This window comes from Pelophylax lessonae, assembly GCF_965119305.1.
Source record: "Pelophylax lessonae genome assembly, chromosome: 7".
NCBI classification, from domain to species: Eukaryota; Metazoa; Chordata; class Amphibia; order Anura; family Ranidae; genus Pelophylax; species Pelophylax lessonae.
Window position 1 is genome coordinate 51169554 of NC_138774.1, and position 27380 is coordinate 51196933.

Genomic DNA, 27380 nt, shown 5'->3' on the forward strand with positions numbered 1-27380 from the left:
CACTAACAGGCCAGATTTTAAGTATGACCTTGGGGAGATGCAGATTAGAATACTGCAATCACTGAGCAGCAAAACATATCACCTGTGATGTATTTCAGTTATCTTGCAAACCTGGCCTGTTAATGGGTCCCGAGGCCCGGAGTTGAGAACCACTGCCCTATACTGTCTTAGTAATAGTCCGTTGCCAAGGCACTCTTAGCCATTACTGCTCACATCCACCATCACAGAAGTGAGCTCTTAAAGCCAATCTATACTCTGCAAAATGTTCCTCTCCTTTAATAATTGAATGTCCTTTGCTGGCATCTTAATGCCAAGGTGCAGCCATTTTAATTGGCCAGTGTGGGATGACGTCACTCCTATGTATGCGCAGGAGTACAGTCATCCCGGAACACAGGTGCTGTGCCAAAACGTACATTACAAAGCAGACTGTGAGCAGGATGGTAGGTTTCAATGCAATGCATGTCTGCCATTAAGAACCCACTTGCTTACAGTTTTTGCAACTGGGACCGCTTTAAACCCTCCCACATGTTCTGTTCACCATTTCCTTCGTTCCAGCATCTCTAAACTCAGAACTACTGCGACGAAGGAGAGAGAGCGCATGTAAGGGGGTTTGATTTGTAGAAAAAGCTTATTCCTGTGATGATGGTGGCAAGCAGTAACAGCTGGGAGTGTCTTAGTAACATCCTAGCAACAAGGTAGGATGGGATGATGCCATCTCTGGGAGTTTTACCGACAGACTTAGGAAACTATGTAATGGCCTACACCTATAGAAAGGTCATTATTAGGCTTTAATCAAAGCTGCACAGTTGGTTTCATCTACAGGCACCCCTTACCTGCATAGGCAGCTTTTTGGTAAATTTTAATTAACCCATTATGGAAATTATCAATTTTAAAGTTTTCAAGAAAAAAATATAATAACTGTCCTGAAAGCGACTGAAAAATTATAGTTTTTGGAAATACTGGAATCATTCTAGGGCTCCCAGCTCAAAAAAATGAGTTCATTAAATTAACAAATTCAATTCTATGTATAAAAACCCTTTTAAAAAAAGAACACATTTATTCTACCTCATGTGGTCTACATGGCTACAATGTAAAAAGACATATAAATACATAAAATATTTATAACCTCTAAGTTCTGGCTAACGAGAAAATGTTAAAAGATCACCAAAAGATGCATATTGCTATAAATGTGCTGTAGCCAGGATTTTTTATTGTATTTTCTACTTCTTAATTACTTTATTTTATGGTTATACTTTTCTCTCCAATCAGTGTTCCTCATCTTGATAACCAGGAGCATGCTTAGATTAATTGCTGCTTGAGCAGCACAGCAACCGATGACACTGTGGACTGCCTGCATCTTGACAACCGAGGATGCTGTACAGCTGTGCTTCATTGGTTGTTAGGATGTTGGCAGCTGGGTCTGCAGTGTCATTGTTTGCTAGGTTGCTGGCAGCTGAGCTCCACAGTGTCATTGGTTGCTAGGATGCTGGCAGCTGGTCTCTGCAGTGTCATTAGTTTCTAGGATGCTGGCAACTGGTTCAACAGTGTCATTGGTTGCTAGGATGCTGGCAGCTGGGCTCTGCAGTGTCATTATTTTCTAGGATGCTGGCAGCTGGGCTCAACAGTGTCATTGGTTGCTAGGATGCTGGCAGCTGACCTCTGCAGTGTCATTACTTGCTAGAATGCTGGCAGCTGGGTTCCACAGTGTCATTGGTTGCTAGAATGCTGGCAGCTGGGCTCCGCAGTGTCATTGTTTGCTAGGATGCAGGCAGCTAAGCTCCACAGTGTCATTGAATGCTAGGATGCAGGCAGCTAAGCTCCACAGTGTCATTGATTGCTAGGATGCAGGCAGCTGGGCCATACTCTGTCATTGGTTGTTATAGTGCACTCAGCCACCGGCATCCTAGCAACCAGATCAGTAATGCTGCCCTGTGTATACAGGGCAACATTACTGAGCTGCAGTGAGAAGTGGTCTGTATAACTATGATATATCTAGCATGTGATCCTGTATAGATTAATATGATTGGAGTTCTACACCTGCTCTGGGTACTAGCCCATGAGTTCCACTACTGTCAATACAGCTCTAGTGGTCTCGTATCGGTCACACTGTAGCCGAGTGATGGCTCTCTCTAGTGAGAAGTGGAAATCATATCAAAAGTTTGTAAATATGACCATAATAATTCTGATTTTTTTATTCAAACAGCTGTGTCCTCTATGTGGAAGTTTTTAATCTGGAGTGTCCGCTGTCCACCTGCATCAACTCTTCCCAGATGGCTGCTCGATTTCTGGAAGCTCTAAATCAGAAGGGAGAGCCAAATCTGCCATACTCCGTCCTGGAAGTGAAATCTGTGGATCCACCTATAGGTATGACTCTGAACCCCAACACTTAGGCTGGGTGATGGCATAGCCAGGCATTACTCCGGGGACCAGGGTATTAAACCTCTGCAGTTCTCGATCAGGACTGTAATACTGGGGACTGTAAAATCTCTTGTCCCTGCTGTGACATGAAGGGAGTTTATAAAAGCCTCTATACACAGTATAAACATTAAAAAGCATAAGGAATGGCATAAGGAATAGCAATGGTCATTGTCATGGAGTTCAGGACTGCTGTGTTACCAGAGGCAACAGTCAACACAGAAAGGACAAATGCTAGGATGGTGATAATCCTCAGACAAACAGAGCAAACAATAGACGTTAGCATGGGCAGCAGACTGATGGCCACATTGGGCACAGACAAGCCAATTGCAGAACTAACAAGCCAGTGATCAGGATAGGCACAGAAAAGCTAAGTACAACTGCCATTTAGAGGGAAATCCAAGGTCTGAGCAGCTTTACAGAAGTTGGCGATAACCAGAGCTCTACGTAGGGCATCAGAAAACAAACAAACCTGTTGATCAGAAGTGGATTTGAAGCTGTCACAGTCAGGGGTCAGGCTCAAAGTACAGCAGCTATAGCGGCAGAGAGGCTCCCACCAACCAGCAGAATAGGTATACAAACAGCTCACCCTGGCGGATGACACTGGCTTATCTGAGGTGCAGGGTCTAAGCACTATCCGATATTCACCAGAGCTTCTGATGGTGGAGGTGGGTTTTGCTGCATGATACTACCAGGTCATGATCCTCAGAATTGCCCCATCAGGAGGTGAGCAAGCCGGGGTCCAGTAGCAGATAAAGATCAAGCAGATGTAAAGTCAGTAAACAAGCCAAAGGTTGGTAACAAGTGGTTGCAAGTTGTGATCAAGCAGAAGCATAGTTGAGGAACAAGCTAAAGGTCGATAATGAGTTGCAGCGAAGATAAAGACAGCAGCAGGGCAAAAAGGTGAGAGATATTGGCTGGACAGAGCACAATAATTTGATAAGCAGGAGGTTCAAAAGCATGGCTAAGAAAATAAGTTCATGGGAGGAGAAAGGTTCAAGGCAAGATTGTTCAAGGAATTGTCCAGGCTGCTGTCCTGCATCTCAGGTGGAACAGCAGAGGTTGCAGGTTCAGACCAGGGTCCTGACACTTGCCTTGCTTTAAGGTCTTCTAACGAGGGCAGGTGGACAGACCTGAATCTGAGTGCTGAGTAATGACCAGCAGATGGTACAGGTTGAAGTCTGATCATTACAGTCACTTTAAGATTCATAGTATTTAGATATAGGTTAATGTACAGCTCTATTTTAGCAGTGACTCCTCTCCCTCAGTCCCTTTACCTCTCTAGGGTTCCATCAATGGTTTCATTAAGACAGAGAGTGTCAAAGTAAACAACTTCTGCTGTACTCTTTTATTAGAAAACCCAGTGCTCATGTCTGTTCTCTGTTTATTTGTAAAACAAAGTGATCCAAACCAATATACGTAATTACCCATTAAATGCCAAAAATCTCCTTCTGTAGATTAGCTTTAAATTGTATGTATACACAAAACGTGTTTTCTTGTTTTGGCTAAAGTAGGGAAGAGGGACTCAGGGGCTGGATGACTCAGCAAGCAGCCTCTCTGGTGCCTCCCCCTGTTCTATGGAACATTGGAGAATGTTCTAGACATAGGGGTGGAAGCTAGGAGGGGTTGTTTGTCATATTTATGAGCCCCTCATCCAATTCCCAGCAAAAAGGAGCTAAAAGGGGGTAGGCACCTTATAAATAGACATTGGTCATGCCAAGAAGGGCAGTTTAGTGGAAGATGGAGCTGGAGTGCTGAGGAGGCTGTTGGTGGCCCTTGAGGGCGCCAAAAGTCTTGGGGGGGGGGGTGATTTCAGGCCTGGGGCTCGGGTGCTGGAGAGACCTTCTACAACACATGGAGGAAACCCATCCTGGAGGCATGGGAGCAAGTGAGAGGTCAGCAGGAGCAGGTCAGCAAGTCTGGAGGATCTCCTGAGAGTCAGCCAGTGGTGCTTGGAGCAGTGACCACAGAGAGGAAGTGCTGGGAAAGTGTGGAAGGAAGAGAGGAAAGATCCCTGATGCCACACATCCAAGGAGTCCTATGGTGGTTTGAGAGAGACAACCTCAGCCATGGTTCCCACCAGGCCAAGCCCCAACGTGTTTCGCTCCGCCCCCTGAAGTTTAATCATGAGGGAAAGTGCGATCTGCGTCACCCTATCTGTTCTCCAAGTGTAGGAGCTGCCAGTCCCTGCCTGTATTGGGCCTTTGCTACAAAACCACAACAGGGTGACATAGCTGGGTTTCTGCAAGCAAGAGTGTGCTGGAGGAAGAAGAGGAGCTGTATATAGAGACTGTATATAGGAAGAGTTGTCCCTAAAGTTGTTTGAAGTCAAGTGGGCATCCCATAAGCTCCCATCCGTATCCAAGTTTATCCCTCAATAAAACAAAGTCATGGACTGTTCTCTGACTCTAGAGTCACTGTGGAAATTCAGTGTGCCTGGCTGTGCAGGGTAGATCCTAATTACTTTTGGCACCCTAGGGGGTGCACTATATATGTAAAAAATACTTTCTCAGCCTGTGCCTGTATACTCCCACAACAAAGAAGGTTTTCCAAATACGATTACATATTGGGATGATGGCACTTTTAAACACCATGTCATTATCTACTATCCTTCCCATCTCTATCCAAAGTGAATCAAAACAATTTTGGCTATATATACACTTTAAAAGGCCCACTATAAAATCAAGGTCATATAATGATTGATATTCAGTTTGATTAGACATTATAAGGTCTATTTATGAACAAATTGGTTTGCGAATGTCTCAGTATTTGCACAGCCATTGCAAAATATGCCAGTAACCTGTCTAATATGTGTAAAATATAATTTTATATTTATTTCCTATGACCGTCAGCTCCAACTAGCTGCCATAATGCAGTACTTTCCTGATTGTGGTATTTCAGGTAAATATGGCATTATGGCCGCTAGATGGCACTGACAATAATAGAAAATAAATAGAAAATTTCACACATAATAAACACATCATGGAGATTATCCTCAACGGCTGTGTGAATGCTGAGACATTCGCACAGCAATTGTTTCAGAAATACTCTCCTATGTATCGAATTAAATCATTTTAGTCATCTAAAGAAATATTGGGGATAAGTGATTCCACATGTTTTCATTTCATTTGGATATATATTCGGATTTCTCCTTCTACCTAACGAGCAGATCTTTTCTTTCAATACTCAGAAGCTGTTGGTTAATTACCAGCCACTCATTACCACACTGACTCACCTTGTTTCCATTTACCTGCCTCATTAGTCCAGCCTACAGCCAGACCCTTTTTGCTATTTAAGCAGCTTAGCTCATTTCCTCCTTGCCCTGTCGTGTTCTATGATCTCTAATGTGTTCCTTCCTGTGTTCCTGTGTATGACTTGGCCTGGTTGACTTCCCTTTCAATTCCTGTTACTGATTTTGCTCCTGACTATGCTGACTTCTGGTTTCCTGACCATGGCTTGTCTGATTACCCGCTCTAGCATCCAAACCCTGGTTTCTGTTTTTGACTACGTTCCTGAACTGTGTTATTTTTGCTATTTCATTAAAGGTGTGATTTTAACTGCACTTTTTGTCTCTGTCTGATTTATGGTTCCTGACAAAAAGTTAATGAATTAGACCCTGTTAAAAAATTGAATTAAATAAAGAAAACTTAAAAAAAGGTTAAGATTGACTTAACACTCCTTTATCTTTAGTTGTGAGGCATATTGTGTGTTCATTTGTTCATCATCACCATCTTCATCTTTGTTGTCTCTTCTAGTCCCAGAAGAGTCGAAGCTCCAGTATCAATGGCCGTTGGTGGGGACGGCTGCTGGCGTGGCGGTGGCTGTGATTATCGGGGTGTTTTTTGGGGTTCAGCTCAGCAGAAAGAGACAGCATGGAGTCCTATGGCTTCCTTCTGGCTTCAGTCGCCATCGGGCACAAGAGGGAAGCAGAAGACGGGAGCCTGTTGGAGAAGACTCTATTCGGCTTAAGTAAGTGTGGTGCCCCTTCCTGAAGGACACCATTATCACAGCCTATCATTTCTGAACCCTAAATAGCAAATTAAGTAAAGTTTAGCAGTCCATAATTCGTTTTTGAGTTTTAGATAGTTAATGGAAGGATGAGTCACCCACTACTTTCTCTGGAAGGAGCTCTAGGAAACACTGCAACAGTAATAAATTAAGAGAGCCTCAATTTACTTACGATCTCCATTTCTCAAAAAATATAATACAGGTAGGTACACTGGGTACCTTACAGAAGTCAAGAATGTGGACTTTTGTCACATTACTCTCACAATATTCAAGGTTCACTGTACTGTCACTTTGCAGGCTTCAATACAGGGCCGGAAGGTCAATGGTGGTTATTTTAGATAAAAAAGTAGATGGTTGCACAAGAGTAATGTGAATATAAACATTTGGGCTTACACAGCATCTCTTATGATTACAAGTACATGGTACAGCAGGCACATATCAGGATTATGATTGTTAGGTTTACATATTCTTTGAAACAGATCCCCTCGCCTCTGTAGCTACAGGCACTGTGGAGAAATGTATCCCCATAGTTTACAACACAAGCATTGAAGTCTTTCCAGTTGTTCTCTCAGCAGCTAAGTTCACCTTGGTGTCCCCCTCCCAGCAATAACTTAGCAGCTCAGCCCTCTTTTCTTCATATTCCTAGAGCACTAGCTCTGTGTTTACAATAAAGCTTAAGTTTAGTGAAAGAAAAAAATATAGAGGCATTTATTGTAGACGAATGGCCTATCATATGCACTAAAGCAGGAGCCAGCAGCAAAAGGGACACCTCACCACATCACATTGATAGTAAGTAATGCCCCTTGTGCTTATTTATTTATTTTTTCTATTTTTGACTAAGCTTAGATTTTAAGCATGGGGAGATTAGAAGGTTGCTGAGTCACTACTAGGCGAGGGGAGCAGAGGGAGCTGAACTGCTGAGTCACTGCTGGGAGGTGGGAAGAGGGTGTGCTGATCTTTTGAGTCACTGCTGGAGAGCTGAGCTGGAGAGACAAGCTTTTCTTCCTTTCTACTATGATGTTTAAAGATGCATTGTTTCACAGTGGCTGCAACTACAGAGGTCGATAATGGACTGTTTTAATGTTTATAACGTGTTGCATTGATTTTAAACCTTCAGTTTTTTTTATTCAGTTATACGTACCTGCTTTCCCCTAGCAAAGGTGGTAATTGTGCTGGCATGGGGCGAAGGCTTGTATACCAGTGCAGTGGAAATCCTTCCCCCCTACTGTAGGATATTGGATCAGAGCGGCAAATTATATAATGCGTATAGAGGAACTCACAGTATCAGTAAATAGACAGGAAGCCCGCTTCAGTAAAACGTGGGGTCAATGGGACCCATTTTACTGTGTCGGAGAGATATCAGACACTCCTTGATGAGCCTTTAGTTGCATAAGCAAAAACTTGGTGCCACATAGCAATTTTTATTTCTCTCCTTTCTCCTTTTTTCTTTCTTTTGCCTTTGTTACTCTTATTGTTTACTTTTTTCCAAGTTTATATTTTTTTCTCTGTGTTTTTTTTTATCAGGTTCTTCTTAAAAATATGTAAAAAAAAAAAAAAAAACTGTTGGGGCTCTGCAATGTATCCCAACAAGCGACATACATTTATTATAATTCTGATTAGGTGGTCATTTTTTTTTTTCTTTCTCATCTTTGAAAAAGCACAGAGCCGAGTAGATGTAGTGGGTAAAAGCTATAAATTCCATATTTGATATGTATTATTGTTAATTGTCAGAACTTTCTGATGTATATTATAAGGGCATCTTGAGAATCTGTAGATTTACTATGCTTAGGGTATATGAAAATGTATAGTTCTGTATTTTAATGTTGCTTTAAATAAAGAATTTGAAATAAAGATGCATTGTTTCACAGTGGCTGCAACTACAGAGGTCGATAAAGGCTTATTTTAAAGTTTATAACGTGTTAAGGTGATTTTAAACCTACAGTTTTTTTTTTTCAATAAAAAACATATTATACTTACCTGCTCTGTGCAATAGTTTTGTACACAGCAGCCCCGATCCTCCACTTCTGGGGTCCCCTGTTGGTGCTCCTGGCTCCTCTTACCTTCCGAGTATCCCCTAGCAAGTGGCTTGATGGGGGGGCGTAATTGTGCTGGCTCACTCCTGAGCCCCGCTGCCTTTGCCCCACCCCCTGCTCTCTCATGATAGGATTTGCTTGAAATTAGCAGGAGCCAATAGATAGCCCGAAGCTATCAATCTGCCTAGAGAGGTGGAAGAAAGAGGAGAGAGCTGCTGCTCTCATGCATAGCGCTGGATCGAAATTGGGTTCAGGTAAGTAAAGGGGGAATGGGGGGGGGTATTCTGGACACAGAATGTTCTTTACCTTAATGTAGAAAATGCATTAAGGTAAAAAATCTTGAGCCTTAGAACCACTTTAAGAATAGCTAAATACTTGAATGCCCATAACATGGCCACAGGTCACCTTTTAAAGAATGGTATGGAAAAAGGATTTTCTACAGGACTCCACTATTAACTGTCTGCTGCTGGTGGTGGTAGATACACTAAAACAAGGAACAGGACTATATAATTTTCCATCTACCGCCTAAGCAATCAAATCCGTCACCATCCTTCCAACCAGAGAATGGTCAGTAATGTGTGGGAGCAGGCAACAAAAGTATATTTTATCCTAAAGTATTGGGATCTTCTTCACATTTTGAAAAATGAATATCCCACAAAATAAAATAAACACAGTTAATTAATTTAACACAGTATGATAATCAAACTTTTTTTAATTTTTAGACCAATGAAACATGATTCTGGTTATGATGATTCAGGTCCTGAAGAAGGAATTGTGCCACCAAAATCCAGAAGACTTAAAGTAAGATGGACTTGAAATCATTATACATCTCCTTCACATTTCTGTCAAATCTTCACCACATCATCTCACCATCTCCACTTTTGACCTTTTCAGCTGGTGACTGACCCCTCCATCCTTGACCATCGGCAGTGGAGTCAACAGCATATTGATGCTGGGGTTCGTTTCCCACAATGCATTGCTCTGACACCGCCCCAGGAGGAGCCTGATGGCAGGGACATTGATGTGAGAGGTCCAGGTGTGTGATTAGTTCTAGTGTATCAAGAGCCAAGCCTTTTTTTTGGCTTTTAGAGAATGAACTGTCTTTCCTGTTGGGGAGATTTCCCTTCACTTCATGTTCTAGAGATACAAGAGAAAGTGAGATAAAATCTCCCCAAATTGAGCAGATATCCACTGGAGCAGACATACATGTTGTTAGATTTTTCCTCTATTCCTGTTCTGGTGACCGAATTTTAGATTTTCCTTACCTTCATGTACAAATGGAGAATATGAATCTACCTAACAGGGAGACAGCAGTAAACAAAAATATATTTTAATACATTTTAGGATTGGAGGATTTTTATTAATATAGAACTGTGCCAAACACTATAAGACTATTTATCTGCTTGTTTTGTCAAATTTTTATGATGAGTCCAATGTTTTCTAGATGGAGTCACTCCACTCATGTCGGCTATATGTGCGGGAGGAGGTCTGGAACCCATTGGAGGTGGCATAGATTCACCAGAAATTGAAAACTCGTCAAGCGTCATCTCAGATTTGATTGGTCAGGGTGCCAGTCTCAATGCCCAGACTGACTCCACGGGAGAGACGGCACTCCATCTTGCTGCTCGATTCTCCAGACAAGATGCTGCCAAGGTCATGCTGGATGCCGGAGCAGATACAAATGTGCAGGACAAGCTGGGAAGGACCCCCCTCCACACGGCTATCGCTGCCGATGCTCTAGGAGTTTTCCAGGTGACTTTTATAAATTTGGAAAAATAACCGTTGGTAGGTAAATAGATACCAACAATTCACAAAATTGACTTAATCTACTACACTAATAATGTATTGTTGTTCCCTCTAATTCATATGGTAGCATTAGTAAAACTCTCACTTCCTTCTTTAATGAAGCAAGTTGCTTTTAGAAGAAGATCAAACTATACGTAAAAAATCTTCATTCCCTAAAACTGAAATAGAAAACCTGCATAATAGTCTTACATTTTCGAGAATATATTTGTTGCTTATACATTCCCAGCTGTAGAAATGACAACTGTAAGCTTATTGATTTCTTTGGTTTAAGGACCTTTGTGATCTTCCCTTTCCCCACCAGACTCTGTTACGATGCCGCCAGACAGACATTGACGCCAGAATGCATGATGGATCCACACCACTCATCCTGGCCTCGCGCCTTCCAGTACAGAACATGGTGGAAGAGCTGGTGGCATGTGGAGCAGACATAGGTGCAACAGATAAGCGAGGTATACCACCATTCTTGATTGCATTTCTTAGCTGTTTCCTAACAAACCTTGTTCTGTGCAAGCAGGTCAATGTGCCATGTTTCTTGTATTCATATCTCTAACACTTATATGATTGTAGCTTACTAATTTAAACTTTTTTTTATATATAAGAAAAAATTGCCTGTATTGCCATTGTCTTGATCATTGTGAACAAGTCCTGTACTTGTCTAGATTCCCCTAAATATGTGTTCTGTTTCCATTTCCCCTTATTATCTATGCTCTTCCTGTAGGTAAATCTGCACTACACTGGGCTGCCGCTGTGAACAATGTACCAGCAATGAAGATCCTTTTGTCTCATGGGGCTAACAAAGATCTTCAGGATAAGAGGGTAAGAAACGGGCATAACCCTGAAGCTAAATTGGTGGCCTAGAGACCACATGCAGCTAAAGTTTCTGGAAATTTGATACGTTTAGTCTCAAGAGTAACCACCATTATGTTTGAGGTAAATGTCCAGGTGCTCATCCACAAAGAAATCCATACAAATCCAAAACTGGTAAAGAGGCACTCTCTGTTTTTTCAGAAGCGATAGATCAAAATGAAAGATGGGCTAAGATGGACTGAGCTTTATCGACAGTGTTAATTTTGTCAATGAAAACATTTTCGTCAAAATTTTCATTAGCAGCCTTTTTACAGTGTCGAAAATGAAATGAAAAGTACACCACATTTTCATCCACTGATGAAAACTATGACGAAAATCAATTCCGTTTTGGTTAACAAATGAAAATGAAATGAAATTGTGAGGCAGGGACATTTACCCTCATGAACTTGCGGTTTCCACTGAGCTCCGCCTGCTTCCGCTTCCAGCAAGCAAACAACACATGTACATAGCGTGCTTCACTTAGAAGCAGTTAGCAGGCTGTACAGCCAGCATTACTGGCCTTAGAGTCCTCAGACAAGCATCCAGAGCAGCAATGTGCCTTACAGGCCTCCCGATGAGAGCCCCACTCCTGCATTACAGACCTCCCCTCAGACCACCATCCAGAGCACTGTGCAGCATTACAGGCCTCCTCAGACCACCATCCAGAGCACTGTGCAGCATTACAGGCCTCTCATACCACCATCCAGAGCACTGTGCAGCATTACAGGCCTCCTCAGAACACCGTCCAGAGCACTGGGTAACATTACAGCCACCATCCAGAGCATTGTATAGCATTACAGGCCTCCTCAGACCACCATCCAGAGCACTGTGTGCAATTCATTACAAGCCTCCTCTTCAGACTGTCCATGTCCAGAGCACTGTGCAGCATTACAGGCCTCCTCAGACCATTCAGAGTGGCTAAATCTGTATCTGTGAGTTTGTTCAAACCTTAATACCATAAATAATAACATGATATTAGATTTTTTAGTCCAGGAGTATATAATGAGTTTGGAAATTCTATAGAAATGCTTAAATAATGCATTACAATTGAACTAAACACATTTGATTTTATTGACCAAAATGATTCTATTCAACTAAAATGTACTGGTGATTTTAGTCAACTGAAATAGGACTAAAACAATTGCAGATGACTAAAATGGGACAAAAGCTAAAATGGTATTTTAGTCAAAAGACTATAACTAAAATGAAATAAAGATTTGATGCCAAAATTAACACTGTTCATCGAAACATTAACCATAAAAAAATAAAAAAAAATTTGTTTTGTATCTCCTCTGCAAGACTCTGCAAGTGCCTCTGTACGAGTTTTGGAGATATATATATGTTATAGTATATATATATATATATATATATATATATAGTAGCAGAGTGTCTCTGAGGGAGTTTGGAAATGTCCTGTTCGGGGTTTATACATCTCCCAGGCTCCTCTCATACACATTTAGAGGTCTCTATTGCTCGGTCCAGTTCAGGTTTTGCTCCTCTCCCCAGAGCAATTTTTTACTCACCTGGAACCTAAAGTCACAGCTCTCAAACCTGGGAAACAGACAAGTCGTGTCTGGGGAGAGCTGAATAGTTGGTGTAAGCTTTAAAACTGCATCCGCGGAGTCTGCCTGAATCCTTCACCAAATGTGAGCTGGAGATAGGTAGCAGGTACAAAGCTCCCTGGGGTGAGCACACTTTCAGGCACAGATACCAGTCCAGTGAGGTAATGACAAACAGTGCTGTGTTTATTCGTGCTATTTACAAGTCTAGTTACAGCTGCTGTGTGTACATGTGTGATGGGGCTGAGTGCGTACAGGCGTGAGGGGGGGCTGAGTGCGTACAGGTGTGAGCGGGGACTGAGTGCATACAGGTGTGAGCGGGGACTGAGTGCGTACAGGTGTGAGCGGGGGGGCTGAGTGCGTACAGGTGTGAGCGGGGACTGAGTGCGTACAGGTGTGATGGGGCTGAGTGCGTACAGGTGTGAGCAGGGACTGAGTGCGTACAGGTGTGAGCGGGGGCTGAGTGCGTACAGGTGTAAACGGGGGGCTGAGTGCATACAGGTGTAAGTGGGGACTGAGTGTGTATAGGTGTGATGGGGCTGAGTGCGTACAGGTGTGAGCGGGGGCTGTGTGTGTACAGGTGTGAGCGGGGACTGAGTGCGTACAGGTGTGAGCGGGGGCTGAGTGCGTACAGGTGTGAGCGGGGACTGAGTGCGTACAAGTGTGAGCGGGGACTGAGTGCGTACAGGTGTGAGCCGGGACTGAGTGCGTACAGGTGTGAGCGGGGACTGAGTGCGTACAGGTGTGAGCGGGGGCTGAGTGCGTACAAGTGTGAGCGGGGGCTGAGTGCGTACAGGTGTGAGCGGGGGCTGAGTGCGTACAGGTGTGAGCGGGGGCTGAGTGCGTACAGGTGTGAGCAGGGACTGAGTGCGTACAGGTGTGAGCGGGGACTGAGTGCGTACAGGTGTGATGGGGCTGAGTGTGTACAGGTGTGATGGGGCTGAGTGCGTACAGGTGTGAGCGGGGGCTGAGTGCGTACAGGTGTAAGTGGGGACTGAGTGCGTACAGGTGTGATGGGGCTGAGTGCATACAGGTGTGAGGGGGGCCTGAGTGCATACAGGTGTGAGGGGGGCCTGAGTGCGTACAGGTGTGAGGGGGGCTGAGTGCGTACAGGTGTGAGGGGGGCTGAGTGCGTACAGGTGTGATAGGGCTGAGTGCGTACAGGTGTGATGGGGCTGAGTGCGTACAGGTGTGATGGGGCTGAGTGCGTGCAGGTGTGAGCGGGGGCTGAGTGCGTACAGGTGTGAGCGGGGGCTGAGTGCGTACAGGTGTAAGTGGGGACTAAGTGCGTACAGGTGTGAGGGGGGCCTGAGTGCGTACAGGTGTGAGGGGGGCTGAGTGCGTACAGGTGTGAGCGGGGGCTGAGTGCGTACAGGTGTGAGCGGGGACTGAGTGCGTACAGGTGTGAGCGGGGACTGAGTGCGTACAGGTGTAAGCGGGGACTGAGTGTGTATAGGTGTGATGGGGCTGAGTGCGTACAGGTGTGAGGGGGGCCTGAGTGCGTACAGGTGTGATGGGGCTGAGTGAGTACAGGTGTGATGGGTGGCTGAGTGCGTACAGGTGTGAGGGGGGCCTGAGTGCGTACAGGTGTGATGGGGCTGAGTGCGTACAGGTGTGAGGGGGGGCTGAGTGTGTACAGGTGTGATGGGGCTGAGTGTGTACAGGTGTGATGGGGCTGAGTGCGTACAGGTGTGAGCGGGGGCTGAGTGTGTACAGGTGTGAGGGGGGCCTGAGTGCGTACAGGTGTGATGGGGCTGAGTGCGTACAGGTGTGAGCGGGGGCTGAGTGCGTACAGGTGTGAGCGGGGACTGAGTGTGTACAGGTGTGAGGGGGGCTGAGCGCGTACAGGTGTGAGGGGGGCTGAGCGCGTACAGGTGTGAGGGGGGGCTGAGCGCGTACAGGTGTGAGGGGAGGCTGAGTGCGTACAGGTGTAAGTGGGGACTGAGTGTGTACAGGTGTGATGGGGCTGAGTGTGTACAGGTGTGATGGGGCTGAGTGCGTACAGGTGTGAGGGGAGACTGAGTGCATACAGATGCTGGATTGGGATGTCTTTTTGGGCAAAATATAATCCCTTACTGCTAAATCTCGAAAGCACTGACGACTTGGAATACACTTTTCATTTTCATATATTAAGTTGTAAGATTGTTAAAATAAAAGTGTGTGCAGTGAAGGACTCAGGACAGAGTGCGTACAGGTGTGAGCGGGGGCTGAGTGCATACAGGTGTGAGCGGGGGCTGAGTGCGTACAGGTGTAAGTGGGGACTGAGTGCGTACAGGTGTGAGCGGGGACTGAGTGCGTACAGGTGTGAGCGGGGACTGAGTGCGTACAGGTGTGAGCGGGGGCTGAGTGCGTACAGGTGTGAGCGGGGGCTGAGTGCGTAAGTTGTGAGTGGGGACTGAGTGCGTACAGGTGTGATGGGGCTGAGTGCGTACAGGTGTGAGCGGGGGCTGAGTGCGTACAGGTGTGAGCGGGGGCTGAGTGCGTACAGGTGTAAGTGGGGACTAAGTGCGTACAGGTGTGAGGGGGGCCTGAGTGCGTACAGGTGTGAGGGGGGCTGAGTGCGTACAGGTGTGAGCGGGGGCTGAGTGCGTACAGGTGTGAGCGGGGACTGAGTGCGTACAGGTGTAAGCGGGGACTGAGTGTGTATAGGTGTGATGGGGCTGAGTGCGTACAGGTGTGAGGGGGGCCTGGGTGCGTACAGGTGTGATGGGGCTGAGTGAGTACAGGTGTGATGGGTGGCTGAGTGTGTACAGGTGTGAGGGGGGCCTGAGTGCGTACAGGTGTGATGGGGCTGAGTGTGTACAGGTGTGAGGGGGGGCTGAGTGTGTACAGGTGTGATGGGGCTGAGTGTGTACAGGTGTGATGGGGCTGAGTGCGTACAGGTGTGAGGGGAGGCTGAGTGCATACAGGTGTGAGCGGGGGCTGAGTGTGTACAGGTGTGATGGGGCTGAGTGCGTACAGGTGTGAGGGGGGCCTGAGTGCGTACAGGTGTGATGGGGCTGAGTGCGTACAGGTGTGATGGGGCTGAGTGCGTACAGGTGTGAGCGGGGGCTGAGTGCGTACAGGTGTGAGCGGGGACTGAGTGCGTACAGGTGTGAGGGGGGGCTGAGCGCGTACAGGTGTGAGGGGAGGCTGTGTGTGTACAGGTGTGAGCGGGGACTGAGTGTGTACAGGTGTGAGCGGGGACTGAGTGCGTACAGGTGTGAGCGGGGACTGAGTGCGTACAGGTGTGAGCGGGGGCTGAGTGCGTACAGGTGTGAGCGGGGACTGAGTGCGTACAGGTGTGATGGGGCTGAGCGCGTACAGGTGTGATGGGGCTGAGCGCGTACAGGCGTGAGGGGGGGCTGAGCGCGTACAGGTGTGAGGGGGGGCTGAGCGTGTACAGGTGTGAGGGGAGGCTGAGTGCGTACAGGTGTAAGTGGGGACTGAGTGTGTACAGGTGTGATGGGGCTGAGTGTGTACAGGTGTGATGGGGCTGAGTGCGTACAGGTGTGAGGGGAGGCTGAGTGCATACAGATGCTGGATTGGGATGTCTTTTTGGGCAAAATATAATCCCTTACTGCTAAATCTCGAAAGCACTGACGACTTGGAATACACTTTTCATTTTCATATATTAAGTTGTAAGATTGTTAAAATAAAAGTGTGTGCAGTGAAGGACTCAGGACAGAGTGCGTACAGGTGTGAGCGGGGGCTGAGTGCATATAGGTGTGAGCGGGGGCTGAGTGCGTACAGGTGTAAGCGGGGACTGAGTGCGTACAGGTGTGAGCGGGGACTGAGTGCGTACAGGTGTGAGCGGGGGCTGAGTGCGTAAGTTGTGAGTGGGGGCTGAGTGCGTACAGGTGTAAGTGGGGACTGAGTGCGTACAGGTGTGATGGGGCTGAGTGCATACAGGTGTGAGGGGGGCCTGAGTGCATACAGGTGTGAGGGGGGCCTGAGTGCGTACAGGTTTTAGGGGGGCTGAGTGCGTACAGGTGTGAGGGGGGACTGAGTGCGTACAGGTGTCACTGGGGGCTGAGTGCGTACAGGTGTGAGCGGAGACTGAGTGCGTACAGGTGTGAGCGGGGGGCTGAGTGCGTACAGGTGTGAGCGGGGACTGAGTGCGTACAGGTGTGATGGGGCTGAGTGCGTACAGGTGTGATGGGGCTGAGTGCGTACAGGTGTGAGCGGGGACTGAGTGTGTACAGGTGTGAGCGGGGGCTGAGTGCGTACAGGTGTGAGCGGGGGCTGAGTGCATACAGGTGTAAGTGGGGACTGAGTGTGTATAGGTGTGATGGGGCTGAGTGCGTACAGGTGTGAGCGGGGGCTGTGTGTGTACAGGTGTGAGCGGGGACTGAGTGCGTACAGGTGTGAGCGGGGGCTGAGTGCGTACAGGTGTGAGCGGGGACTGAGTGTGTACAGGTGTGAGCGGGGACTGAGTGCATACAGGTGTGAGCGGGGACTGAGTGCGTACAGGTGTGAGCGGGGACTGAGTGCGTACAGGTGTGAGCGGGGGCTGAGTGCGTACAGGTGTGAGCGGGGGCTGAGTGCGTACAGGTGTGAGCGGGGGCTGAGTGCGTACAGGTGTGAGCGGGGGCTGAGTGCGTACAGGTGTGAGCGGGGACTGAGTGTGTACAGGTGTGAGCGGGGACTGAGTGCGTACAGGTGTGAGCGGGGACTGAGTGCGTACAGGTGTGAGCGGGGGCTGAGTGCGTAAGTTGTGAGTGGGGGCTGAGTGCGTACAGGTGTAAGTGGGGACTGAGTGCGTACAGGTGTGATGGGGCTGAGTGCGTACAGGTTTGAGGGGGGCTGAGTGCGTACAGGTGTGAGGGGGGACTGAGTGCGTACAGGTGTCACTGGGGGCTGAGTGCGTACAGGTGTGAGCGGAGACTGAGTGCGTACAGGTGTGAGTGGGGGGCTGAGTGCGTACAGGTGTGAGTGGGGGGCTGAGTGCGTACAGGTGTGAGCGGGGACTGAGTGCGTACAGGTGTGATGGGGCTGAGTGCGTACAGGTGTGATGGGGCTGAGTGCGTACAGGTGTGAGCGGGGACTGTGTGTGTACAGGTGTGAGCGGGGGCTGAGTGCGTACAGGTGTGAGCGGGGGGCTGAGTGCATACAGGTGTAAGTGGGGACTGAGTGTGTATAGGTGTGATGGGGCTGAGTGCGTACAGGTGTGAGCGGGGGCTGTGTGCGTACAGGTGTGAGCGGGGACTGAGTGCGTACAGGTGTGAGCGGGGGCTGAGTGCGTACAGGTGTGAGCGGGGACTGAGTGTGTACAGGTGTGAGCGGGGACTGAGTGCGTACAGGTGTGAGCGGGGACTGAGTGCGTACAGGTGTGAGCGGGGACTGAGTGCGTACAGGTGTGAGCGTGGGCTGAGTGCGTACAGGTGTGAGCGGGGGCTGAGTGCGTACAGGTGTGAGCGGGGACTGAGTGCGTACAGGTGTGAGCGGGGACTGAGTGCGTACAGGTGTGAGCGGGGGCTGAGTGCGTAAGTTGTGAGTGGGGGCTGAGTGCGTACAGGTGTAAGTGGGGACTGAGTGCGTACAGGTGTGATGGGGCTGAGTGCATACAGGTGTGAGGGGGGCCTGAGTGCATACAGGTGTGAGGGGGGCCTGAGTGCGTACAGGTTTGAGGGGGGCTGAGTGCGTACAGGTGTGAGGGGGGCTGAGTGCGTACAGGTGTGATGGGGCTGAGTGCGTACAGGTGTGATGGGGCTGAGTGCGTACAGGTGTGAGCGGGGGCTGAGTGTTTACAGGTGTAAGTGGGGACTGAGTGTGTACAGGTGTGAGGGGGGCCTGAGTGCGTACAGGTGTGAGCGGGGGCTGAGTGCGTACAGGTGTGAGCGGGGGCTGAGTGCGTACAGGTGTGAGCGGGAGCTGAGTGCGTACAGGTGTAAGTGGGGGCTGAGTGCGTACAGGTGTAAGTGGGGACTGAGAGTGTATAGGTGTGATGGGGCTGAGTGCGTACAGGTGTGAGGGGGGCCTGAGTGCGTACAGGTGTGATGGGGCTGAGTGAGTACAGGTGTGATGGGTGGCTGAGTGCGTACAGGTGTGAGGGGGGCCTGAGTGCGTACAGGTGTGATGGGGCTGAGTGCGTACAGGTGTGATGGGGGGCTGAGTGTGTACAGGTGTGATGGGGCTGAGTGTGTACAGGTGTGATGGGGCTGAGTGCGTACAGGTTTGAGGGGAGGCTGAGTGCATACAGGTGTGAGCGGGGGCTGAGTGTGTACAGGTGTGATGGGGCTGAGTGCGTACAGGTGTGAGGGGGGCCTGAGTGCGTACAGGTGTGATGGGGCTGAGTGCGTACAGGTGTGAGCGGGGGCTGAGTGCGTACAGGTGTGAGCGGGGACTGAGCGTGTACAGGTGTGATGGGGCTGAGTGCGTACAGGTGTGAGGGGGGGCTGAGCGCGTACAGGAGTGAGGGGGGGCTGAGCGCGTACAGGTGTGAGGGGAGGCTGAGTGCGTACAGGTGTGATGGGGCTGAGTGCGTACAGGTGTGAGCGGGGACTGTGTGTGTACAGGTGTGAGCGGGGGCTGAGTGCGTACAGGTGTGAGCGGGGGGCTGAGTGCATACATGTGTAAGCGGGGACTGAGTGCGTACAGGTGTGAGCGGGGACTGAGTGCATACAGGTGTAAGTGGGGACTGAGTGTGTATAGGTGTGATGGGGCTGAGTGCGTACAGGTGTGAGCGGGGGCTGTGTGCGTACAGGTGTGAGCGGGGACTGAGTGCGTACAGGTGTGAGCGGGGGCTGAGTGCGTACAGGTGTGAGCGGGGACTGAGTGTGTACAGGTGTGAGCGGGGACTGAGTGCGTACAGGTGTGAGCGGGGACTGAGTGCGTACAGGTGTGAGCGGGGACTGAGTGCGTACAGGTGTGAGCGTGGGCTGAGTGCGTACAGGTGTGAGCGGGGGCTGAGTGCGTACAGGTGTGAGCGGGGACTGAGTGCGTACAGGTGTGAGCGGGGACTGAGTGCGTACAGGTGTGAGCGGGGGCTGAGTGCGTAAGTTGTGAGTGGGGGCTGAGTGCGTACAGGTGTAAGTGGGGACTGAGTGCGTACAGGTGTGATGGGGCTGAGTGCATACAGGTGTGAGGGGGGCCTGAGTGCATACAGGTGTGAGGGGGGCCTGAGTGCGTACAGGTTTGAGGGGGGCTGAGTGCGTACAGGTGTGAGGGGGGCTGAGTGCGTACAGGTGTGATGGGGCTGAGTGCGTACAGGTGTGATGGGGCTGAGTGCGTACAGGTGTGAGCGGGGGCTGAGTGTTTACAGGTGTAAGTGGGGACTGAGTGTGTACAGGTGTGAGGGGGGCCTGAGTGCGTACAGGTGTGAGCGGGGGCTGAGTGCGTACAGGTGTGAGCGGGGGCTGAGTGCGTACAGGTGTGAGCGGGAGCTGAGTGCGTACAGGTGTAAGTGGGGGCTGAGTGCGTACAGGTGTAAGTGGGGACTGAGAGTGTATAGGTGTGATGGGGCTGAGTGCGTACAGGTGTGAGGGGGGCCTGAGTGCGTACAGGTGTGATGGGGCTGAGTGAGTACAGGTGTGATGGGTGGCTGAGTGCGTACAGGTGTGAGGGGGGCCTGAGTGCGTACAGGTGTGATGGGGCTGAGTGCGTACAGGTGTGATGGGGGGCTGAGTGTGTACAGGTGTGATGGGGCTGAGTGTGTACAGGTGTGATGGGGCTGAGTGCGTACAGGTTTGAGGGGAGGCTGAGTGCATACAGGTGTGAGCGGGGGCTGAGTGTGTACAGGTGTGATGGGGCTGAGTGCGTACAGGTGTGAGGGGGGCCTGAGTGCGTACAGGTGTGATGGGGCTGAGTGCGTACAGGTGTGAGCGGGGGCTGAGTGCGTACAGGTGTGAGCGGGGACTGAGCGTGTACAGGTGTGATGGGGCTGAGTGCGTACAGGTGTGAGGGGGGGCTGAGCGCGTACAGGAGTGAGGGGGGGCTGAGCGCGTACAGGTGTGAGGGGAGGCTGAGTGCGTACAGGTGTGATGGGGCTGAGTGCGTACAGGTGTGAGCGGGGACTGTGTGTGTACAGGTGTGAGCGGGGGCTGAGTGCGTACAGGTGTGAGCGGGGGGCTGAGTGCATACAGGTGTGAGCGGGGACTGAGTGCGTACAGGTGTGAGCGGGGACTGAGTGCGTACAGGTGTGAGCGGGGGCTGAGTGCGTACAGGTGTGAGCGGGGGCTGAGTGCGTACAGGTGTGAGCGGGGGCTGAGTGCGTACAGGTGTGAGCGGGGGCTGAGTGCGTACAGGTGTGAGCGGGGACTGAGTGTGTACAGGTGTGAGCGGGGACTGAGTGCGTACAGGTGTGAGCGGGGACTGAGTGCGTACAGGTGTGAGCGGGGGCTGAGTGCGTAAGTTGTGAGTGGGGGCTGAGTGCGTACAGGTGTAAGTGGGGACTGAGTGCGTACAGGTGTGATGGGGCTGAGTGCGTACAGGTTTGAGGGGGGCTGAGTGCGTACAGGTGTGAGGGGGGACTGAGTGCGTACAGGTGTCACTGGGGGCTGAGTGCGTACAGGTGTGAGCGGAGACTGAGTGCGTACAGGTGTGAGTGGGGGGCTGAGTGCGTACAGGTGTGAGCGGGGACTGAGTGCGTACAGGTGTGATGGGGCTGAGTGCGTACAGGTGTGATGGGGCTGAGTGCGTACAGGTGTGAGCGGGGACTGTGTGTGTACAGGTGTGAGCGGGGGCTGAGTGCGTACAGGTGTGAGCGGGGGGCTGAGTGCATACAGGTGTAAGTGGGGACTGAGTGTGTATAGGTGTGATGGGGCTGAGTGCGTACAGGTGTGAGCGGGGGCTGTGTGCGTACAGGTGTGAGCGGGGACTGAGTGCGTACAGGTGTGAGCGGGGGCTGAGTGCGTACAGGTGTGAGCGGGGACTGAGTGTGTACAGGTGTGAGCGGGGACTGAGTGCGTACAGGTGTGAGCGGGGACTGAGTGCGTACAGGTGTGAGCGGGGACTGAGTGCGTACAGGTGTGAGCGTGGGCTGAGTGCGTACAGGTGTGAGCGGGGGCTGAGTGCGTACAGGTGTGAGCGGGGACTGAGTGCGTACAGGTGTGAGCGGGGACTGAGTGCGTACAGGTGTGAGCGGGGGCTGAGTGCGTAAGTTGTGAGTGGGGGCTGAGTGCGTACAGGTGTAAGTGGGGACTGAGTGCGTACAGGTGTGATGGGGCTGAGTGCATACAGGTGTGAGGGGGGCCTGAGTGCATACAGGTGTGAGGGGGGCCTGAGTGCGTACAGGTTTGAGGGGGGCTGAGTGCGTACAGGTGTGAGGGGGGCTGAGTGCGTACAGGTGTGATGGGGCTGAGTGCGTACAGGTGTGATGGGGCTGAGTGCGTACAGGTGTGAGCGGGGGCTGAGTGTTTACAGGTGTAAGTGGGGACTGAGTGTGTACAGGTGTGAGGGGGGCCTGAGTGCGTACAGGTGTGAGCGGGGGCTGAGTGCGTACAGGTGTGAGCGGGGGCTGAGTGCGTACAGGTGTGAGCGGGAGCTGAGTGCGTACAGGTGTAAGTGGGGGCTGAGTGCGTACAGGTGTAAGTGGGGACTGAGAGTGTATAGGTGTGATGGGGCTGAGTGCGTACAGGTGTGAGGGGGGCCTGAGTGCGTACAGGTGTGATGGGGCTGAGTGAGTACAGGTGTGATGGGTGGCTGAGTGCGTACAGGTGTGAGGGGGGCCTGAGTGCGTACAGGTGTGATGGGGCTGAGTGCGTACAGGTGTGATGGGGGGCTGAGTGTGTACAGGTGTGATGGGGCTGAGTGTGTACAGGTGTGATGGGGCTGAGTGCGTACAGGTTTGAGGGGAGGCTGAGTGCATACAGGTGTGAGCGGGGGCTGAGTGTGTACAGGTGTGATGGGGCTGAGTGCGTACAGGTGTGAGGGGGGCCTGAGTGCGTACAGGTGTGATGGGGCTGAGTGCGTACAGGTGTGAGCGGGGGCTGAGTGCGTACAGGTGTGAGCGGGGACTGAGCGTGTACAGGTGTGATGGGGCTGAGTGCGTACAGGTGTGAGGGGGGGCTGAGCGCGTACAGGAGTGAGGGGGGGCTGAGCGCGTACAGGTGTGAGGGGAGGCTGAGTGCGTACAGGTGTGATGGGGCTGAGTGCGTACAGGTGTGAGCGGGGACTGTGTGTGTACAGGTGTGAGCGGGGGCTGAGTGCGTACAGGTGTGAGCGGGGGGCTGAGTGCATACATGTGTAAGCGGGGACTGAGTGCGTACAGGTGTGAGCGGGGACTGAGTGCGTACAGGTGTGAGCGGGGACTGAGTGCGTACAGGTGTGAGCGTGGGCTGAGTGCGTACAGGTGTGAGCGGGGGCTGAGTGCGTACAGGTGTGAGCGGGGACTGAGTGCGTACAGGTGTGAGCGGGGACTGAGTGCGTACAGGTGTGAGTGGGGGCTGAGTGCGTACAGGTGTAAGTGGGGACTGAGTGCGTACAGGTGTGATGGGGCTGAGTGCATACAGGTGTGAGGGGGGCCTGAGTGCATACAGGTGTGAGGGGGGCCTGAGTGCGTACAGGTTTGAGGGGGGCTGAGTGCGTACAGGTGTGAGGGGGGCTGAGTGCGTACAGGTGTGATGGGGCTGAGTGCGTACAGGTGTGATGGGGCTGAGTGCGTACAGGTGTGAGCGGGGGCTGAGTGTTTACAGGTGTAAGTGGGGACTGAGTGTGTACAGGTGTGAGGGGGGCCTGAGTGCGTACAGGTGTGAGGGGGGCTGAGTGCGTACAGGTGTGAGCGGGGGCTGAGTGCGTACAGGTGTGAGCGGGGGCTGAGTGCGTACAGGTGTGAGCGGGGGCTGAGTGCGTACAGGTGTGAGCGGGGGCTGAGTGCGTACAGGTGTAAGTGGGGGCTGAGTGCGTACAGGTGTAAGTGGGGACTGAGAGTGTATAGGTGTGATGGGTCTGAGTGCGTACAGGTGTGAGGGGGGCCTGAGTGCGTACAGGTGTGAGGGGGGCCTGAGTGCGTACAGGTGTGATGGGGCTGAGTGAGTACAGGTGTGATGGGTGGCTGAGTGCGTACAGGTGTGAGGGGGGCCTGAGTGCGTACAGGTGTGATGGGGCTGAGTGCGTACAGGTGTGATGGGGGGCTGAGTGTGTACAGGTGTGATGGGGCTGAGTGTGTACAGGTGTGATGGGGCTGAGTGCGTACAGGTTTGAGGGGAGGCTGAGTGCATACAGGTGTGAGTGGGGGGCTGAGTGCGTACAGGTGTGAGTGGGGGGCTGAGTGCGTACAGGTGTGAGCGGGGACTGAGTGCGTACAGGTGTGATGGGGCTGAGTGCGTACAGGTGTGATGGGGCTGAGTGCGTACAGGTGTGAGCGGGGACTGTGTGTGTACAGGTGTGAGCGGGGGCTGAGTGCGTACAGGTGTGAGCGGGGGGCTGAGTGCATACAGGTGTAAGTGGGGACTGAGTGTGTATAGGTGTGATGGGGCTGAGTGCGTACAGGTGTGAGCGGGGGCTGTGTGCGTACAGGTGTGAGCGGGGACTGAGTGCGTACAGGTGTGAGCGGGGGCTGAGTGCGTACAGGTGTGAGCGGGGACTGAGTGTGTACAGGTGTGAGCGGGGACTGAGTGCGTACAGGTGTGAGCGGGGACTGAGTGCGTACAGGTGTGAGCGGGGACTGAGTGCGTACAGGTGTGAGCGTGGGCTGAGTGCGTACAGGTGTGAGCGGGGGCTGAGTGCGTACAGGTGTGAGCGGGGACTGAGTGCGTACAGGTGTGAGCGGGGACTGAGTGCGTACAGGTGTGAGCGGGGGCTGAGTGCGTAAGTTGTGAGTGGGGGCTGAGTGCGTACAGGTGTAAGTGGGGACTGAGTGCGTACAGGTGTGATGGGGCTGAGTGCATACAGGTGTGAGGGGGGCCTGAGTGCATACAGGTGTGAGGGGGGCCTGAGTGCGTACAGGTTTGAGGGGGGCTGAGTGCGTACAGGTGTGAGGGGGGCTGAGTGCGTACAGGTGTGATGGGGCTGAGTGCGTACAGGTGTGATGGGGCTGAGTGCGTACAGGTGTGAGCGGGGGCTGAGTGTTTACAGGTGTAAGTGGGGACTGAGTGTGTACAGGTGTGAGGGGGGCCTGAGTGCGTACAGGTGTGAGGGGGGCTGAGTGCGTACAGGTGTGAGCGGGGGCTGAGTGCGTACAGGTGTGAGCGGGGGCTGAGTGCGTACAGGTGTGAGCGGGGGCTGAGTGCGTACAGGTGTAAGTGGGGGCTGAGTGCGTACAGGTGTAAGTGGGGACTGAGAGTGTATAGGTGTGATGGGGCTGAGTGCGTACAGGTGTGAGGGGGGCCTGAGTGCGTACAGGTGTGATGGGGCTGAGTGAGTACAGGTGTGATGGGTGGCTGAGTGCGTACAGGTGTGAGGGGGGCCTGAGTGCGTACAGGTGTGATGGGGCTGAGTGCGTACAGGTGTGATGGGGGGCTGAGTGTGTACAGGTGTGATGGGGCTGAGTGTGTACAGGTGTGATGGGGCTGAGTGCGTACAGGTTTGAGGGGAGGCTGAGTGCATACAGGTGTGAGCGGGGGCTGAGTGTGTACAGGTGTGATGGGGCTGAGTGCGTACAGGTGTGAGGGGGGCCTGAGTGCGTACAGGTGTGATGGGGCTGAGTGCGTACAGGTGTGAGCGGGGGCTGAGTGCGTACAGGTGTGAGCGGGGACTGAGCGTGTACAGGTGTGATGGGGCTGAGTGCGTACAGGTGTGAGGGGGGGCTGAGCGCGTACAGGAGTGAGGGGGGGCTGAGCGCGTACAGGTGTGAGGGGAGGCTGAGTGCGTACAGGTGTGATGGGGCTGAGTGCGTACAGGTGTGAGCGGGGACTGTGTGTGTACAGGTGTGAGCGGGGGCTGAGTGCGTACAGGTGTGAGCGGGGGGCTGAGTGCATACATGTGTAAGCGGGGACTGAGTGCGTACAGGTGTGAGCGGGGACTGAGTGCGTACAGGTGTGAGCGGGGACTGAGTGCGTACAGGTGTGAGCGTGGGCTGAGTGCGTACAGGTGTGAGCGGGGGCTGAGTGCGTACAGGTGTGAGCGGGGACTGAGTGCGTACAGGTGTGAGCGGGGACTGAGTGCGTACAGGTGTGAGTGGGGGCTGAGTGCGTACAGGTGTAAGTGGGGACTGAGTGCGTACAGGTGTGATGGGGCTGAGTGCATACAGGTGTGAGGGGGGCCTGAGTGCATACAGGTGTGAGGGGGGCCTGAGTGCGTACAGGTTTGAGGGGGGCTGAGTGCGTACAGGTGTGAGGGGGGCTGAGTGCGTACAGGTGTGATGGGGCTGAGTGCGTACAGGTGTGAGCGGGGACTGAGTGCGTACAGGTGTGAGCGGGGACTGAGTGCGTACAGGTGTGAGCGGGGACTGAGTGCGTACAGGTGTGAGCGGGGGCTGAGTGCGTAAGTTGTGAGTGGGGGCTGAGTGCGTACAGGTGTAAGTGGGGACTGAGTGCGTACAGGTGTGATGGGGCTGAGTGCGTACAGGTTTGAGGGGGGCTGAGTGCGTACAGGTGTGAGGGGGGACTGAGTGCGTACAGGTGTCACTGGGGGCTGAGTGCGTACAGGTGTGAGCGGAGACTGAGTGCGTACAGGTGTGAGTGGGGGGCTGAGTGCGTACAGGTGTGAGTGGGGGGCTGAGTGCGTACAGGTGTGAGCGGGGACTGAGTGCGTACAGGTGTGATGGGGCTGAGTGCGTACAGGTGTGATGGGGCTGAGTGCGTACAGGTGTGAGCGGGGACTGTGTGTGTACAGGTGTGAGCGGGGGCTGAGTGCGTACAGGTGTGAGCGGGGGGCTGAGTGCATACAGGTGTAAGTGGGGACTGAGTGTGTATAGGTGTGATGGGGCTGAGTGCGTACAGGTGTGAGCGGGGGCTGTGTGCGTACAGGTGTGAGCGGGGACTGAGTGCGTACAGGTGTGAGCGGGGGCTGAGTGCGTACAGGTGTGAGCGGGGACTGAGTGTGTACAGGTGTGAGCGGGGACTGAGTGCGTACAGGTGTGAGCGGGGACTGAGTGCGTACAGGTGTGAGCGGGGACTGAGTGCGTACAGGTGTGAGCGTGGGCTGAGTGCGTACAGGTGTGAGCGGGGGCTGAGTGCGTACAGGTGTGAGCGGGGACTGAGTGCGTACAGGTGTGAGCGGGGACTGAGTGCGTACAGGTGTGAGCGGGGGCTGAGTGCGTAAGTTGTGAGTGGGGGCTGAGTGCGTACAGGTGTAAGTGGGGACTGAGTGCGTACAGGTGTGATGGGGCTGAGTGCATACAGGTGTGAGGGGGGCCTGAGTGCATACAGGTGTGAGGGGGGCCTGAGTGCGTACAGGTTTGAGGGGGGCTGAGTGCGTACAGGTGTGAGGGGGGCTGAGTGCGTACAGGTGTGATGGGGCTGAGTGCGTACAGGTGTGATGGGGCTGAGTGCGTACAGGTGTGAGCGGGGGCTGAGTGTTTACAGGTGTAAGTGGGGACTGAGTGTGTACAGGTGTGAGGGGGGCCTGAGTGCGTACAGGTGTGAGGGGGGCTGAGTGCGTACAGGTGTGAGCGGGGGCTGAGTGCGTACAGGTGTGAGCGGGGGCTGAGTGCGTACAGGTGTGAGCGGGGGCTGAGTGCGTACAGGTGTAAGTGGGGGCTGAGTGCGTACAGGTGTAAGTGGGGACTGAGAGTGTATAGGTGTGATGGGGCTGAGTGCGTACAGGTGTGAGGGGGGCCTGAGTGCGTACAGGTGTGATGGGGCTGAGTGAGTACAGGTGTGATGGGTGGCTGAGTGCGTACAGGTGTGAGGGG

The 27380-nt window shown here is 52.2% G+C and overlaps 1 protein-coding gene across 2 annotated transcripts in view; it reads left to right on the forward strand.

The window, feature by feature from the left end:
• The window catches only part of LOC309560272 (uncharacterized protein), a 182978-nt gene that overhangs the window by 147496 nt on the left and 8102 nt on the right, over positions 1 to 27380 (forward strand). For both annotated transcript variants that reach the window (XM_082263857.1, XM_082263858.1), the window contains 7 exons: positions 2204 to 2364; positions 6171 to 6384; positions 9179 to 9257; positions 9351 to 9492; positions 9901 to 10208; positions 10564 to 10711; positions 10981 to 11078. In XM_082263857.1, coding sequence (XP_082119983.1) covers positions 2204 to 2364; positions 6171 to 6384; positions 9179 to 9257; positions 9351 to 9492; positions 9901 to 10208; positions 10564 to 10711; positions 10981 to 11078 — 1150 coding nt within the window. The remainder of the gene's footprint in view (positions 1 to 2203; positions 2365 to 6170; positions 6385 to 9178; positions 9258 to 9350; positions 9493 to 9900; positions 10209 to 10563; positions 10712 to 10980; positions 11079 to 27380) is intronic.